At 47.9% G+C, this 17,500-nt stretch overlaps 1 protein-coding gene across 1 annotated transcript in view; it reads right to left on the bottom strand.

The window, feature by feature from the left end:
- Window positions 1-12,484: 12,484 nt before the first annotated feature.
- Window positions 12,485-17,500, bottom strand: part of chrd (chordin) — a 14,023-nt gene continuing 9,007 nt past the window's right edge. Inside the window, 16 exon segments of the mRNA XM_062473515.1 lie at window positions 12,485-12,599; window positions 12,710-12,803; window positions 13,085-13,342; window positions 13,454-13,557; window positions 13,654-13,663; window positions 13,919-13,972; window positions 14,136-14,228; window positions 14,532-14,596; window positions 14,599-14,722; window positions 15,608-15,721; window positions 15,905-15,949; window positions 15,951-16,147; window positions 16,430-16,550; window positions 16,552-16,585; window positions 16,587-16,711; window positions 17,025-17,138. Of these exon segments, the coding sequence (XP_062329499.1) occupies window positions 12,547-12,599; window positions 12,710-12,803; window positions 13,085-13,342; window positions 13,454-13,557; window positions 13,654-13,663; window positions 13,919-13,972; window positions 14,136-14,228; window positions 14,532-14,596; window positions 14,599-14,722; window positions 15,608-15,721; window positions 15,905-15,949; window positions 15,951-16,147; window positions 16,430-16,550; window positions 16,552-16,585; window positions 16,587-16,711; window positions 17,025-17,138 (1,605 nt within the window). The 3' untranslated portion in view covers window positions 12,485-12,546.

Below are 17,500 nucleotides of genomic sequence, written 5' to 3'. Positions count from 1 at the left end.
GTTTGAGCTTAATGAAAACATGTTTTGTTCCTCTCAGTCATTGATTTTAACCAGACTTGAAGGCAAACACACAGTCTCCATCCTCTCTTTCTCATGTTCCAGGAAAATGTTCAGCTTGGTCCTATCCTGCAAATCACATTAGCGCAAGAAGGAAAGGAAATTAGGTTCCAAACTTGTTTTACTCAACTTGACGAGGAACTGACGAAAGGTCAGAAGTTACAGCCATGAGCAAACATTTTTCAAGTGAAGTTCCTGAAAGAGGCACATCTTGTGCGCTCACTAAAAATGCACAGGATGTGACAAACTCAAGAAACAAGAGACCCCCCTCTCATTCTCTCTCTCTCTCTGTCTCACTCACACTCAAACAGTGTTTTCTTTCTCTATCTATCTATCTCTCTCTCTCTCTCTCTCTCTCTCTCTCTCTCTCTCTCTCTCTCTCTCTCTCTCTCTCTCTCTTGCACACACACACTCTCGCACACACACACTTTCTCTCTTTCTTTCTGTCCTGCTGTTAAGCATACATTATATCCATTAAAGGTGTACTGCGATACTATGAAATTCTACAAATATACTATACAGCAGTCCTATTAAAAAAGGCAATTTTAAAGATTACTTCTCCAACGGAAACAAATGTAGCTGGTGGAGGTTCCAAATTCCACCAGTGTTGGTCTATGATGATTCGAGAGTATACTACAGTGTCTCACTAGACTAGGCTACCTGCATCAGATGACGGTACAATAGCATGACGATCAAAATCATGGTAAACTGCACGCGCTGCTATTTTGTAATGAAAAAGGGGAGTCAGATGGCTGAGCGGTGAGGGAGTCGGGCTAGTAATCTGAAGGTTGCCAGTTCGATTCCCGGCCGTGTCAATTGACGTTGTGTCCTTGGGCAAGGAACTTCACCCTAGTTCCTTCGGGGGGAATGTCCCTGTACTTACTGTAAGTCGCTCTGGATAAGAGCGTCTGCTAAATGACTAAATGTAAATGTAAAAACCAATGCATTTTAAGTCATAATTGAAATATTAGAGGATTGCATTAGACCTGTAGAATAAATGGTCTGCGTGTGCCTGTGGACTGTTAAACACAGCCTGTTGAGGTTATCTCCGACAAGGCAGCCTGTTAAGTGCATGAGTAGCTACTGTAGGCCTTAATAAACACACTGAAATGAGCATGACACGAGCAATAGATTAGTTTATTGCTCTAATCGTCCTGTGTGGTGGGATATAATTAGAATAGCCCTGCGTCACAAACCTATAGCTGTTAGTTTTGCGTCCGTAGAGTAGAAGGCCTATAGGAAAACACGTGGGAAATGTTTGGCTATGCTTGTCGATGTGTACCGAAAGTAAATACTGCAGCCTATATATGTAGCATTTAAAAAGCCGGGCCCTCTTATTGGAGTGAGAGGCTAACTTTCATCCATCAGGAACGGGTCTGTCAACAGGTTAGAACTAAGGTGAACATATATGTTTCCAAGCGCCTGAATCCCTTTGATTAAAAACAAATTCACGTCAGGCCTAAGTCGTATTCTCATATTTAAGAGGTCATACATGTTCACCCATTTGCTGCATGCTCAGTAGGCCTATGTCAGACGGTCTTATGATCGGAACGCCTTCAGGTATACGCAGCTCGTGTTGTGATGAAGAGGATGGGGTTATGGGCGACCGTGACCGTGGCTGCACCGCGGGCTTGCCGTGTGAACCGGAGGTCTGAGTGATCGGGTGGCAGGGCGAGGATGGGGGTTCGATGTTGTCGAAAATGAGAGATGAAAGTTCCAAATGTGTCCCTTATACTCACCATCCTTCTTTCGGCTTTTCGGGATGTTCCAACTCCCCGTTCACAATCCTAAAGTAACCGTGACCGTCAGTCACCTGCTGTTTTCCATCTCTCCCCCGAAAATCGAGGGTTGAAGTGTAGGGCAAGAGGAGATAGATGAGAGGGGAAACGGGTACACCGGCCAAGTTACGAGGGACTCCGAGTTTTTACGCAAAGTTACAATGCTTTCTTATAACGCCTACCTGTCGCTTTACCCTTCTGTCTGGGTTTTGAAAAACGTCCGTCCACGTCTCTGAATTCTAACTAGCCTGTTCCTGTTGCTTCCCGGTGCCATGTAAACTGCTGTCTTGCTAGGCTTGTAGCGCCACTGATGATAAGTCGTGTCGCTTACTGCTCAACTTACAGAGCAAAATGTTGCAACCGCAATCCCTAGTCAACACTATCAACTGGCACGAGAAAAAATCCGCGATATCAGTGGCCGTGACGTCTATGGGGTCTGTCTACTCGGCGCTACTGCTATTTTGGATTGGAGTATGTGTGTGTGTGTGTGTGTGTGTGTGGGGGGGGGGGGGGGCAGAAACGAATGAACATCACACATGTAACAGCGAGTATCCTCGGTCTCTACGACGGAGCATCGATTCTGTGTTGCAATGCGGGTGCTGCCGCAGCAACTGCCTCTGCCCCGCTGTTCCTCTTGCGCGTCCAGATGTGCTAGAGACAAGGAGAGTATAGCCGATGCGCACTAGATGTCGCAGCGGGCTGTTGAGTGGAAGGCTACCTGTAGACAGCGTCGCTTCATTCGAACATCAGGCGTAGTGAATTAATCGGTTGCGTTAAACAAATGCTTAACCCACTCCTCTTCTCTTCTCATTGACAGAATGTGTCTTTCCGGACGCACGACTTATATGGGGGGACAGTTTAAAAAAAAAATGTATTACTTCACGATGGTAATTCAAAAATTGAATTAGAATGCAGAATTTAGATTTGAATTTTGCAGATTTTTTGAAATTGTGAGTCTTCTGTTTTGTGTGTGTTTTGTGTGACCGTCTGTTTTGCGGGTTTTTTTTGGGAGCTGTCCATGGTATGGCGCGCGCCCGTGGCCATGGCAATCATAGCGCTTGTCTACCTCATAGCCTGACATTTAGCAGCCTGAAATAACCAAGTCTGACAGTCAGTTCAAAGAATACATCTTATTAAGACTTTACTGCAGATGTTAATGCACACCCCGACCGTTGCAGATTTTTTAATTAAGTCTGCATTCGTCATCTGTGTGGGACTTCTGTAATAGCCTTTTAGAATAGGCCTAGCTTAGTTTTGGAAGCATTTTGGGGTGGGGAAGAGAGTCTTCCCGTTATACACTATACGTTATAGCCTACATAGTCAGAAAGTTGATTAGTAAACAAAATAAATGGTCTATATATCAACGTCACCGTCCTTCATGCTCATCTTCGTTGCTCAGCTTCGTTCTCACCTGCAATATCTTTAGGTGCACAGCTTTAATAGAAAACAGATAGTGTAGCAAATACATTCGACCTATGCGGGTTCGAGAAGTTAGTCTATATGCGTTCACCACACCTGTCACGTGACATTTCTTTCACGTTACACGTCTTTCTCCAAAAACACACGATGCCTTCACCCTCCCTACGCATTTCTGGTCTGAGTCTGGAGACCAGAAATAACCACAAAATAATTGGACTCGCCAATGCTATTAAAATCTGAGAATCCTTTTCAATTAGAGGTTGGATGTACGTGAGATAAATGGCGACATCTTGCATCTCGTGCTATTGGATTAGAACATTAATGTTTTGTAATGGTGATGGTGCATTAGAAATTGCACAATAACATTGTCTCTATGCAGATCAAATTGAGCGTTTTGGACGATTTTAGTTGACGTATTTTCTTTTCTGATCTGTTTGTCCTTGAGGGTTTAGGTTGGTTGAGGGGCAGTTCTATGGGCATATGTGAAGCCCTCTGTGACATGCTTGCGTGTAAAAAGGGCTATACAAATAAATTTGATTTGATTTGATTTGATATAATCAATCTAACATTTGACCTGGCTCCCCCTTCCAAACCCAATTATCGGTTTTATTCTTTCCCAGACAATTTCGGACATTTTAATTGTCGTGTGGATAAGTAGTCTATATGAGGTTTGGTGGCGAATGAGCAGACGATTAGTTCTGGACCGCTTGATAGCTTCATTCAATCATATGCCACAGGGAGTGTGATTGGTTAACTCAACATCGTCAGTAATTGCAGTGTAATACCAATTTAAGACAGAAGATGGCAATAAAGTAAAATTACCGCTGCCTGAAGGGCCCGTACACACCCCACGCCCAGGCCCCAAGTTCCCCTATCTTGAAAGAAGCCTCGAATGTTGCATCCTCTAAATATATTATTGCAGTGGAATTATTTAGTATTCAATAAATCATTTAGCATAACACTACTGACAAAATTCAATTATCCATCAAGGACGCTGGTGTTGAAAATGCTAACATCTGTATTATCCTTTAAATGCTGCACGGCAGTCTAAATTAACCAGCGGGATATTTGTAAAAAATGTGGAAGCAATTAACAACAATTAACATCAAAATAATATCTATGACCACTAGAGGTCAGTGTTTGTGTGCGTGTGTGAGAGTGCATGTGTGCGTTCACGTGTGTGTTGGTAAGCAGGAAGGTGTCAGTGCTTTGTTGTCGACTCACAAGCAGCATCTCTGGTGATGACGATTAGCTGTTCTGTCCTCCCAATGTAGTTATAACAGAGCTGGAGGCCATCTTATCCACCATTCACCACTCTCTCTCTCTCTCTCTCTCTCTCTCTCTCTCTCTCTCTCTCTCTCTCTCTCTCTCTCTCTCTCTCTCTCTCTCTCTCTCTCTCTCTCTCTCTCTCTCTCTCTCCTTCTCTCTCTCTATCTCTCTCTCTCTCTTTTTCCATATTTCATCCTCACTCTCCACTGCTCCCCCTCTTCTTCCATCACCGTTCCACTCCTGTTTTCTCAGTTGCACCAGGACAACAACAACAGATCAAACTCTCCCTCCTCTTTTCCCTCCCTCCCTCCCGCCCTCCCTCCCTCCCTCCCTCCCTCCCTCCCTCTCTCCCTCTGTTCTGCTAACTCTGTTTCTCTTTCACGTCCCAAACAGTGGGACTGTGTCAGAGGTTCAGCTGAGCTGGAGATTTAGGAGGCTTTCCAAGAGGACGCAGAGGAGACAGAGAGAGAGAGAGACACAGAGAGAGAGGGGGGGAGAGAGAGAGAGGGTGGGGGAGAGAGCGAGAGATAGAAAGAGAGAGGGGGAGAGAGAGAGAGAGTGAAGGGGAGAGAGAGGGTGAGAGAGAGAGAGGGGGAAAGAGAGAGCGCATCTTAAAACACTTACTAACCAGAAGACAGGAATGTCCCATGAAAATGCACCCAAACCATGCCATGCAGATGTGTTTCCCAGCACAGAGGCAAACATCGCCTGTGTGGACAAATTCACATAGTTCTGTAGAATGCAACGTTATAAATATCACACACGCTCTCAGCATACATAAACATATTCTGTCGCCTCACACACACACACGCGCGCGCGTGCGCACACACACACACACACACACACACACACACACACAGGAGCTCATGGTTTGGAGATCGTTCAGGTGTCTCTTCCTGTCTGTCAGATCTAAAGCTCAGCATGCTTGACCCTTGACCTTTACCTCCGGCCCGCTGCTGCCTGATGACTTTACAACATGGCTGCCGAGCCAGCACTCATCACCGGGAAGGTCAACAGGTGCTACTGAGCACGCTCACAACCAGCTGGCCTCCACTCTGGACCAGCCAGGACTGACAGCTCTGGTGAAGGAGAGAGAGAGAAATAAATACATAGAAATGGATAGATAGATAGATAGATAGGGAGAGGGAGGGAGAGAGGGAGAGTGAGAGAGGGACGGATTTCCCTGGCTGGCATAAACTATTAACGTAAGTTAACTATAATGTCTCACACCCACTCACATTGTCCTACATGTGTCATTTTGCTCGAAAAGTTGACTCTGTTAGAGAGTCGCGTTCAGTCGCTTGAGGAAGAACGTATGCTAGTAACTTTAGATGCGACTGGCGCAACATCACTGGCAGGGAGTCCTAGCGCTAGGGAGGACTCAAGATTAGCCCCACCGGTTTCACCTTTGCAGCATGGTGGGAGTGGGACTCCTCAGACGTTAGTGATCGGTGACTCCATCACTCGTAACATTAGATTGGAGCAACCAGCGACAGTTTACTGTGTACCTGGGGCCAGAGCTACCGACATAGAAGCTAATCTCAGGGTGCTGGCTAGCACTAGGGCTAAGGCAAAGGCCCAAGCTAAGGCACATGGCGCACGCACTGATGATAGGTATGAGAATATTGTCATTCATGTCGGCACCAATGATGTTAGGCTAAGGCAGTCAGAGGTCACGAAGGTTAATATAGCTCGGGCATGTGACCTTGCCCAAAAGATGTGTCGGCATCGAGTAATAGTCTCTGGCCCATTACCTGTTAGGGGGACTGACAAGATCTACAGCAGACTTGTCTCTCTTATCCGCTGGTTGGCTCGCTTCTGTTCAGAACAGGGTTTTGGATTTGTAGATAATTGGTCTTGTTTCTGGGCCAAACCTGGCTTGTTGAAAAGTGACGGGCTCCATCCGAGCTGGAGAGGTGCTTTTCTATTGTCTAGGAATATTGAAGCTATTTTAGAGCAGGCCTGACACTCACTAGAACAAGCCGGGCCTCAGTCTCTTAGAGAGTCTGATAGGTATGTTGTGAGCTGTTGGGGGCCCGATAGCCTAGCTTGTAGTGTAGTCAGTGAGGTTGCTGATGTCGTTTCTCCCATTGAGACGGTGTCGGTCCCCCGCCCTTTCTCTAAATTTCGGCCTTCAAGTATTAGGAATTATACCAATTTAATATGTATTCAGCCTTGCTCCCCCGTTGCTCTTCCTACTAAGTTTTCTGATGACAGTGCCACCCTCTCTGAAGTATTATCTACGTCTAAATCTGCCAAAAACCCATACTGGAATGTTGGGCTCCTAAACATCAGATCTCTATCCACAAAGGCCATTTTGATTAATGATCTAATGTCTGAATACAGCCTGGACTTGATTGGACTCACCGAAACCTGGTTAAAACCTGATGAATATTCCCCCCTGAATGAAGCATCGCCTCCGGATTTTGCGTACTCACACATCCCTCGTGTATCAAAGAAAGGTGGTGGTGTTGCTATGATATATAAAGCTAGCTTCAACCTCAGCCTAAAATCTGTAAATACCTTTAAATCATTTGAAATAATTTGCATGAAACCACCAACTATTTTAAAAAGGAATAATGCTACTACTCCTGGTCCCCCTCCCTCATTTTGTATAGTCACTCTATACCGGCCCCCCGGCCCGTATTCCCTCTTCCTGGAGGAATTTGCAGATTTTAGTGCTGATCTTGTGACATATACTGATAACGTCTTGATTATGGGTGATTTTAACATTCATGTGGATGACCCAAAAGATCCTTTAAGTAAGGCCTTTACTGCTCTAATGTATTCCACAGGTCTCACTCAGGTGGTTTCCAAACCTACCCATCTTCACTCGCATACATTAGATTTAGTTCTCACGCGGGGAATCAAGATTAGTGACGTCATTGTCCACCCCCACAATCCTATATTATCAGACCATTGTCTGGTCACCTTCAAAATGGACCTCTGCCAGAGCCTTGGAGGCACTAAGAATATTTCTACTAGCCGCTGCATAACCCCAAACACAGCTCTGGAACTGGCTAATATTCTACCCGCTGCACTAGAAGTCCTTGACGTCCCAAATAAATCATTAAATACTAAAATGAGGGATCTGAATTTGGTTCTTCAGCTATCCCTAGACTCTGTTGCCCCTCTCAAACCAAGGAAAAGAAAGGACAAGAAACTGGCTCCATGGTATTCAGAGGAAACCCACACTCTTAAGAGGTTCACTAGAAAACTAGAACATAAGTGGCGTACCACTAAATTGGAGGTTTTCCGCCTGGCCTGGAAGGACAGCCTAATGGAGTACAAGCAAGTCCTCATCAGGTCCAGATCAGATTATTTCTCTAGGTTGATTAGTAAGAACAAACACAACACTAAGTTCCTATTTGACACTGTTGCAAATCTCACTAAGAAAAGTACACTCTGTGTTAGTTCAGATTTCTCTCCCAATGATTTCTTAGATTTCTTTGACCAAAAAATGTATGCAATAAGGGACAAACTACAGACTAGTCCTGGAGGAGTGGCCATCAACACTGAACTTTCCCCTATACCAAGCATGCTGCATGTTGAACCTCTCACTCACTTTAACCCTATTTCTATGGAAGCGTTCATCGAGCTGATAGACTCCTCGAAACCCACTAGCTGCCTTCTCGATCCTCTCCCTGCCAAACTCTGTAGGGAACTTCTCCCTATTATTGGACCACCCATGCTTAGTATTATTAATGAATATATTGTAATTGGCCACGTCCCCAACGATTTCAAACAAGCTATTATTAAGCCCCTTCTTAAAAAACCAAACCTGGATCCAGGTTGTCTTAGCAACTACAGGCCAATTTCAAATTTGCCATTTATCTCCAAAATTTTAGAGAAGGCTGTGGCACAACAGCTCACTGAGCACCTCTCCTCAAATCAGCTTTATGAACCTCTCCAGTCTGGATTTCGTCTCCACCACAGCACTGAAACTGCATTAGCCAAGGTAGTCAATGATCTACTGTTAGCCTCTGACGCGGGTTCTTTCTCTGTCCTGATTCTTCTAGACCTAAGTGCAGCTTTTGACACGGTGGATCATGAGATTCTCTTGGAACGTATGGAGAACTATGTTGGGATTTCTGGTACATCACTTCAGTGGTTTAGATCGTATCTATCCGATAGATCACAATATGTCCACTATGATGGCTGCTCATCCAGGAGCTCCACTGTAAAATACGGAGTACCACAGGGTTCAGTTCTAGGCCCTCTGTTATTTTCTCTCTATATGCTGCCTTTAGGAAACCTAATTAGAAGCTCTGGGGTAAATTTTCACTGTTATGCAGATGATACTCAGCTATATATGTCTATAAAGTCTGGAGAATTTCCACATGCTATGGAAAAATGTGTTTCTAGGTTGAGAGCTTGGATGACTGCAAATTTCCTTCTTCTAAATTCGGATAAAACCGAGGTCCAAATTTTCTGTCCTAAAAATATAGAAATAATTTTTCCAATCTGACCTTAGACCTAGACGGCGTCAAAGTCTCTCAAAGCCAGCTAGTAAAAAATTTAGGAGTCACAATGGACCCAGACCTTTCGTTTGAGTACCATATTAAGCAAATTACTAGAACTGCATTTTTCCATCTACGTAATATTGCCAAAATACGAAAATTTCTCTCAAAGGATGATGCCGAAAAACTAATACATGCATTTGTTACGTCCCGATTGGACTATTGCAATGTGTTGTTCTCTGGCCTCCCAATTACCCACCTAAAAAATTTACAGCGGGTGCAAAATGCTGCTGCTAGACTATTGACCAGAACAAGAAAGTTTGATCACATAACATCTACTCTTGTCTCTCTACACTGGCTCCCTATCCAAGCCAGAGCTGACTTCAAAGTTCTACTACTAACCTACAAATCTCTGCATGGATTGGCACCACTGTACCTCTCCGGTCTCCTTGCACCCTATTGCCCCGCAAGGACACTTAGATCTCAAGATGCCGGCTATCTGGTGGTTCCCAAAATTAAGAAAAAAACAGCTGGAGGTAGGGCGTTCTCATATAGAGCGCCTCTTCTCTGGAACAAACTACCCGTCTCAATTAGGGAGTCTGATACTGTTTCGACGTTTAAAATTAGGTTAAAAACGTTATTGTTTAGTCAATTCTACGACTGTTAAAGGTAAGTATGTTACTAGTTGGAGGTAACGGGGGACGGGTTGTTTCCATCCTTATTCTTTACTTTTCTTTATTCAACTTATTTTAGAGTTCTCTTCCCCTGGAACAGATTTCATGTTCCAAATGAGGGGGGCTGTCGCTGTCTTGGTGTGTGGGGTTGCATCAAATTCCCCTTTTTTGCTCTGTTAAATTGCTGCACCAGTCCACACTTGACCGGTGGGGATCTCATTCTATTATGACTGTAACTGTTAGCTGCTCCTGGCATTCTCTAATCCCTGCTCTCCTCTCTCTGTCCCCCCCCCACACACATCCCTTGTGGTGTGGGGGGTTTGAGTTGTCAGCACCTGCCTGGTCGTCGGTCAGCCAACGCTGGACCTGGTCGCGAGTCTCCCGGTCCTGTCCTACATCTATAAAGTTGAATAATGGATTTTGGTGTTTTAAAAACCCATCGACACTGTATGACTATGTTTAGCCTGTGTTCTGCTCCTCTCTCCCACCAACCGTCTCTGGAGGAGGGGATCCCTCTCTGAATTGCTCCTCCCAAGGTTTCTTCCATTTTTTTTTCTCCTGTTGAGAGTTTTTTGGGAGTTTTTCCTTGTCTTCCTTGAGGGTTTAGGTTGGTTGAGGGGCAGTTCTATGGGCATATGTGAAGCCCTCTGTGACATGCTTGCGTGTAAAAAGGGCTATACAAATAAATTTGATTTGATTTGAGAGGGAGAGAGGGAGAGAGGGAGAGGTAGAGGTAGAGGGAGAGGGAGAGAGAGACACAGGCAGACAGAGAGGGAGAGGAGAGGGAGAGAGAGAGAGGGAGAGAGAGAGACACAGGAAGACAGAGAGAGAGGGAGAGAGAGAGGGAGGGAGAGAGAGGGAGAGAGAGAGACACAGGCAGACAGAGAGAGAGGGAGAGGAGAGGGAGAGAGAGAGGGAGTTTTCTCTTTGTCCTTTGGCTGTTTTTGTGAACATCAGTGAATGAATGTTTATATTGCCATCAGCTTTTCCTTTCTGTGTATGTGTGATCACTCAGGGGCAGAGTGCACAGAGGATGCTGTGGAACACATGTGGGGTGTGTGTGTGTGTGTCTGTGTGTGTGTGTGGTGGAAGACCGAAAGTGCCATCTGACCACGGCTGAGAAAAAGGAGATGAAGGCAAGGAGAGGAAAGAGGAAAGGAGAGGGAGAAGGGGGTATGGGATGTCTGTTTGTCACATTTTCCCAGCTCCCCAATTCCAGCTGGACTGAACGAGTGAGCAGAAGAAAGGGGGACGGAGAAGGAGCCAACCAATCAGAGAGGAGAGCGCAGAGAGAGAAACCGGAGAGAGAGACAGGCCGTTTCAGGTCAAACTGGCCTGTCATCCCCCATGTGAAGAATCCATATGTGCCGATCTGAAAGGAGAGGGACACATTGACTGAGGGAGAGACGGAGAGAGAGGGAGAGTTTAGGGAAAAGCTATGAAAAGTAGAACCACAGGAAATAGAGGGACTAAGGATATGAGGGCTGGAGATGGAGATGAAACAATAAAAGGATGGTGGGAGAGATTTGCTGGATGTTACGCTCAGATACCTGAAGAGTATCCAAGAAAGATGAGACTGCAATTTCCTTTCTTACGAACACAGTTTATTTTTTTTCCACACATTCAATAAATACAAATTTATAACAGGATTCATAACAATTACGACAAGTAATAAAATTATTAACATAATACTGAAATTGAAAACAGACAGGTAACACAAAATATAAAATTCATGAGGTGGTGCATTAAAAAAATGCAATGGGGCTGGGAGGATGAAAATAGGACTGAAACATACATTGATGTACTGTTATACTTGAACATGTCAATCAAAGACAATAGGTATGATTTTGTCTCCAACAGCGGTGTGTTTTAAAGATAGTCTGTAACAGGTTGACTGGGGTTGGGTTGATTTCTCACGTCAAAGCAGATACTCGTTTGCATGTGTTTCACCCCAACCAAGCCACCCAGGAAGTTTACTGCCCTGCATGTCTGCTGTACTGTTTAGCCTGCCGCTTACCCACTGGAAAAACACACACACACACACACACATGCACACACAGTCTCACTCTGTGTTTAAAGGGATTCATCTTAAGGCTGTACTTCACAAAGAAGTCCTGTCAAATACGAAAAACCCTTAACAATTTACATCCTTCAAACAAAGACTAGCAATCCAGTCACTTAACCTGCAACCACTTGTGTGTAAAGAGGGATTAGAGAGAGGAAGTGAAAGAAGGGGGTCAGATGCTGAGCGGTGAGGGAGTCGGGCTATTAATCAGAAGGTTGTTGGTTCGATTCCCCAAATGACGTTGTGTCCTTGGGCAAGGCACTTCACCCTACTTGCCTCGGGGAGAATGTCCCTGTACTTACTGTACGTCGCTCTGGATAAGAGCGTCTGGTAAATGTAAGAGTTCATTTTTTTGAAGGGCTCAGAAATGTAGATTGAGGTAAAGAAGGAGAAGCAAAGCTCAAATTCAAAGTTTGAAAGGAACAACAGACAGGTAGCAGGCACCAAAAGCTGACACGGTTCCATCTTTTTCACTCCCGAACATCTTCTTTCCGCTCTGTCAGAGTTATAGTCCAGAGGCTGAGTGTGTGTGGGGGGGGGGGGGGGGTGAGGGTGGCGCTGGGGGCTTTCGGTGAGGGTCTGTGGGGTGTGAGGGGCTGGCTGGGGTGGTGGGGGCAGTTGGGGCTTGGGTGCTTGCTGACCCAGTGTGCAGGTCTGGATCGGCCCAGAGGGGGTCACAGGGGCGAGGGGGAAGGGGGGCGGGGAGGGAAGGGGGGCGAGGGGGGAAGGGGGGCGGGGAGGGAGGGGGGCAAGGGGGAAGGGGGGCGAGGGGGAAGGGGGGCGAGGGGGGAAGGGGGGCGGGGAGGGGGGGAGGGCTCAGTGTCTCAGCTCTTCTTCTTGTCTGCGACTTTAATCATCTCCTCTTCTTCTTTGGAGTCTGTAGGACAGGAGGCATGTTTAGACCAGACCTGGAACAAGGATGTTTTTGGGAGGTTGTTGTTTTGGGGGTGATGTTTTTGGCACGCTGTGTGTGTGTGTGTTTCTCACCTTGGCACTCGGGACAGCACTTGCCCTCCCTGCGTGTGATGTTGCTGCAGGTCAGAACTGGACACTGCTTCCTCTGACACTTAGTCACACCATGCTGGAGAGAGAGAGAGGGGGAGATAGAGAGAGGAAGAGGAGAGAGGGTGAGAAATAGGAGAGAGGAACGTCAGGAATGCATCTCCCATTGTCGTAAAACCACGCTTCTCAACTCCAAATCCCAGAATTCCCCCCTACTGAAACTGGAATGCTGTCCCACACTGAGATTTACCTCAGGGCGACCAAAACCAAACGGAATGTCCTACCTCACGCACCCACGCATCAACCCTGACACTTATTGCCGAATCCTTAACTACCCCACTTCTGATAGGCTGTACTCACATCACACCAGCAGGTGATGCACTTCATCTCTCCCACCAGGGGCACGCGGGGGTGCCAGTTGTCGCTGTTCTGGTAGAAGGTTTTGCCGAACTTGCAGTGTGGCGTTCCGTCCGCCTGCATGGTGTCGGCGTGCTCCAGGGCGGGGCCCTCGTCCTCTGGACACTCCTTACAGCAGTCAGAGGGGCTGCGGCGCACCGGCCGGCTGCACACCAGCGCCGGGCACGTGACCTTCTCGCAGTGCACCTCGCCCGTCGCCCCCTGCAGGCAGGGAGGAGACAGGACAGGTCGTGAGAGGGACCTCAGGAGGGACTTCTCAGTAGGCTTTGCCCTGAAAGCTTCTAAGTTGATTCACACGTGACGGAGACCAACCTTGCAGGTGCAGACGGCACACTTGATGAAGCCAAACGGAGGGACGAACGGGTGCCATGTTGTCCCTGGAGCATGCATCTTCTGGTCCCCTTCAAAATAACAACCTGAGAGAGAGAGAGAGAGAGAGAGGGGGGGGGGAGAGAGAGAGAGAGAGAGAGGACGGTATTACGTTAGCAGTGAGATTGTTACTTTGTTATAACCTTCAGGAGCCTTCTCACACACAGAAAGAGAGAGAGAGAAAGATGAGGGGAGAGAGACAGACGGAGAAAGCATGAAATGTGACATGAGAAAAAAGGAATGCGAACCTTTCTGGCAAGGAGAGATAGTGTAACAAGAAGAAAGTAAAAGAAGTACAGAGAGAGTTAGAGAGAGAGAGAGAGAGAGAGAGAGAGAGAGAGTTAGAGAGAGAGAGAGAGAGAGAGAGAGAGAGAGAGAGAGAGAGTTAGAGAGGGAGAGAGATGGTACCTTCCGATGCTCATCCAGCCGCTCAGGAGCTTTCATGTCCTTGGGCTCCTTCCTCTCTGCACAGGAAGAAGGAAATGGACACATAAAAAAGTATTACTTTTACTTTAGAACTTTATGACCGCTGTGGGCTGCACTTGAAGGCCCAGAATAGGAAACATAGGTACACACACAGACATGACCCACACACACACACACACACTAGTCATGACACACTTACCGTCACACATGGACAGCATTTGCCCTCTGGCTGGATGGTGCGTGAGCACGTCAGCGCCGGACAAATGACCGGGTCACAGATCACCGTACGCTTCTACAGAGAGCAGAGGAGGGTGGAGGATAGAGAGGGAGAGGGGCAGAAGAGGGAGAGAGGAGAGAGGGAGAGGGGCAGAGGAGGGTGGAGGGGAGAGAGGGACAGAGGAGGGGGAGAGAGGGAGAGGGGCAGAGGAGGGTGGAGGGTAGAGAGGGAGAGGGGCAGAGGAGGAACAAAACCACAGAGAAATGTTTTTATCCGCTACTCAAAGTTGTGGACACTAATACTCCAAATAGTCTGTGTGTCTGTGCTGTGTGTGTGTACTGCAGGCTGTGGCGCCGCCCTGGTGGCCTAGTTTAGTACCTGGCAGCTGCAGGTGAAGCAGTTGTTGTAGTTGGGGGTCCAGTGGGAACCGTGGGCGTGGTGTTGCCCTCGAAGAAGCAGGTGTGCGGGTCTTTCTTCAGCTCCTCCGGGTCACTCACGAACAGGTCATCAAACTCCGCCTCCTCCACCTCCCCTCTCGTCCCAAACTCGCAGTGATTGGGCACGTGGACCTGAGGAGACGAGAGGATAGGCGAACGGGAGCGAGAGAGAAAACAGGAGTGGAACGGTGATGGAAGAAGAGGGGGAGCAGTGGAGAGTGAGGACGAAATATGGAAAAAAGAGAGAAGAAGAGAGAGGGAGAGAGAGAGAGAGAGAGAGAGAGAGAGAGAGAGAGAGAGAGAGGGAGGTAGGGAGGGAGGGAGGGGGGGAGAGGGAGAGAGAAATAGAGAGAGAGAGAGAAATAGAGAGAGAGAGAGAGAGAGAGAGAGGGGTTAGTTTTCCACTGGTTTGGGGGACACACCTGACTTGTGAAGGGGTTAGACAGAGCTTGTTAATGGGTCCTAAATGAAGCTCTCAACAGACTAGGACAGCAGTTTATGTGTCAGACATGTTTGCTATTAGAGCAGCTGCACCCTTCTGTCTCGTTCTCTCTGTGTGTGTGTGTGTGTGTAATAAACTATTTAACAGAACTCCCAGGGCCACCTGCAAGTGTTAAATGTGTGTGTGTGGGCTCGCGCTGGTTAAATGAGCCATCACTCACACTCGGAAACTCTCCGTGCCCAAGGCCTCCTTCCTCCTTCTATTATTCATCCCTCTATCATTTCACCCTCTCCCAAAACACGATCAAACTGGTGTCAGGTTGTGTTGGTTATAAAAGGGTGGTGTGTCGTTACAGTTTACAATGGTTGCAAAACATAACAAAATGGTTCTATAACCATTTTGTAGACTGGTTGTCTCATGGTGGAACGTTGGTTGTATAACAGTTTGTTAAGTGGTTGTGTCACGGTTAAAGGTAGGCTGTATAAGGGTTGTAAGAGGCTGTGTCATGGTTGTAAGAGGTAGTGTGGTAGTTGTAGAGAGTGTGTGTGTGTGTGTGTGTGTGTGTGTTTACTCACCCGGCCGCGGACCTCTCCCCTGGGGTTGACCTTGGTGCTGACCTGGATGAAGGCCGTTCCTCTGTCCAGGTGACGGAGCAGGTCCACACTGATGTCCTTCAACACTCCCTGGGCCTGGAGACAGTGGAGAGAACCTAGGTTTATCTGTGTGTTTTTGCTTGTTTCTGTGTGTGTGTTTCTGAATGTGTGTGGGTTTCTGAATGTGTGTGTGTGTTTCCCTGGGTGTGTTTCTGTGTGTGTGTTTCTCTATGTGTGTGTGTGTGTGTGTTTCGGTGTGTGAGCATCAGGAGATCGTACCTGTGAGCCGTAGAACCCGGTGAGCAGCCTCTTGTGATTGGTGGCGGGTCTCGTCCAGCTCCCCGATCTCAGCCAATCCGTGGAGGTGAGCACTGACGGTGAGGTCATCGCTCTTGCTGAGGCCCGCCACCATGATCTCGTAGTGGAGGTGGCAGCGCTCGTCCACAGACACCCAGGCGTGGCCCCCGGCACTGGAGCGCACAGGGGGCGCCGCAAACTGCCCCGCCAGAGGGGTGGGCAGGTCTGGGGGAGAAGGAGGAGGACAGACGGTGAGTTAAACATCGGTCGGGTCACGGTGGAGCGTACGCAGGGGAGATTTGGGTTGGTCTCTCCCCTCATTCTCTCCTTTCTGGTCTCTCCCCTCATTCTCTCCTCTCTGGTCTCTCCCTCATCCTCTCCTCTCTGAGCTGGTCTCTCCCAAGTCCTCTTCTCTCTCGTGTCTCCCCTCGTCCTCTCCTCTCATCCCTTATTGGTCTCCCCCTCGTTCTCTCACGCTCCCCCTCAGTCTCCTCCCATGGGACTGACCGTGCCGCGGTGCCTCCAGGCCGCTGTAGAGGAGCGTCCGGATCTGGCCTCGCAGCTCCCCCTCCTGGACGTGCACGGTGGCCACGTTGATGAACAGCTCGTTCTGGAGCAGCATGTGGATGGTGGCGCGCCTCCAGGCGGCTCCAGCTGCCCATCGCCCCGGCCGCTCAGGCCCTCGTACTCCGGCGTCAGGTCGTACAGGACGGAGCGCTTGTTGCGGCGGCGGGGTTTCAGCTCGATGGTGATGCCCACAACGTCGCTGGTGATCCCCACGACCTGGACCTGAGGAGGGAGGGAGGGAGGGGGGGAGGAAGGGAGGGAGGGAGGGGGGAGGGGGGGAGGGAGGGGAGGGGGGAGGGAGGGGAGGGAGGAGGGAGGGAGGGAGGGGGGGAGGGAGGGAGGGAGAAAGTCTGTTAGAGTCTGTTTGGTTCGGTTTACATTTTAATCAATCAAGTTTAACAATCTAAATGCTGTTCCCTTTTGTTTAGTTCACCCGAGATGAAATCCTGCTCAGTTAAAAGCCAACTAAAGGAACCCAGTTCAGTTTCAGCTGGCTACGACTGTCCAAGCTAACAGAGTACAGGGCTCTTCGTACCTGGTAATCCAAGGTACCGTTGTCATGGAGATGGAAGATCGCGGACCCCACTCCGCCTGTGGCCCCGGGTGTCAGTGCATCGCCACTCGACATGACACTCTGAATGGCTGGAGAGAGAGAGGAGAGAGACACAGGGAGAGAGGGAGGGAGAGAGAGAGACACAGAGAGAGAGAGAGATAAAATATGAATATGAAGTCTACTCTTTGCATGTGAGATGAGGCAATGCTCTCTGTTTGTCTTGTTATAATTCACCACTCTGCTTTGGAACGGGGTAGGCAAATGAGCCAGATTACATTCTCTCACGTTTCTTTCTCTCACACTCTCACACAGTTGCACACAGTCACACACACACACAGTCACACACACACACACACACAGTCACACACACACACACACACACACACACACACACAGACACACACACAGTCACACACACACACAGTCACACACACACAGGCGATGTCATCCTTTTTACT

This window comes from Osmerus eperlanus, chromosome 11, assembly GCF_963692335.1.
Source record: "Osmerus eperlanus chromosome 11, fOsmEpe2.1, whole genome shotgun sequence".
Lineage (NCBI taxonomy): Eukaryota > Metazoa > Chordata > Actinopteri > Osmeriformes > Osmeridae > Osmerus > Osmerus eperlanus.
This window is presented reverse-complemented; position numbering and strand designations above follow the sequence as displayed.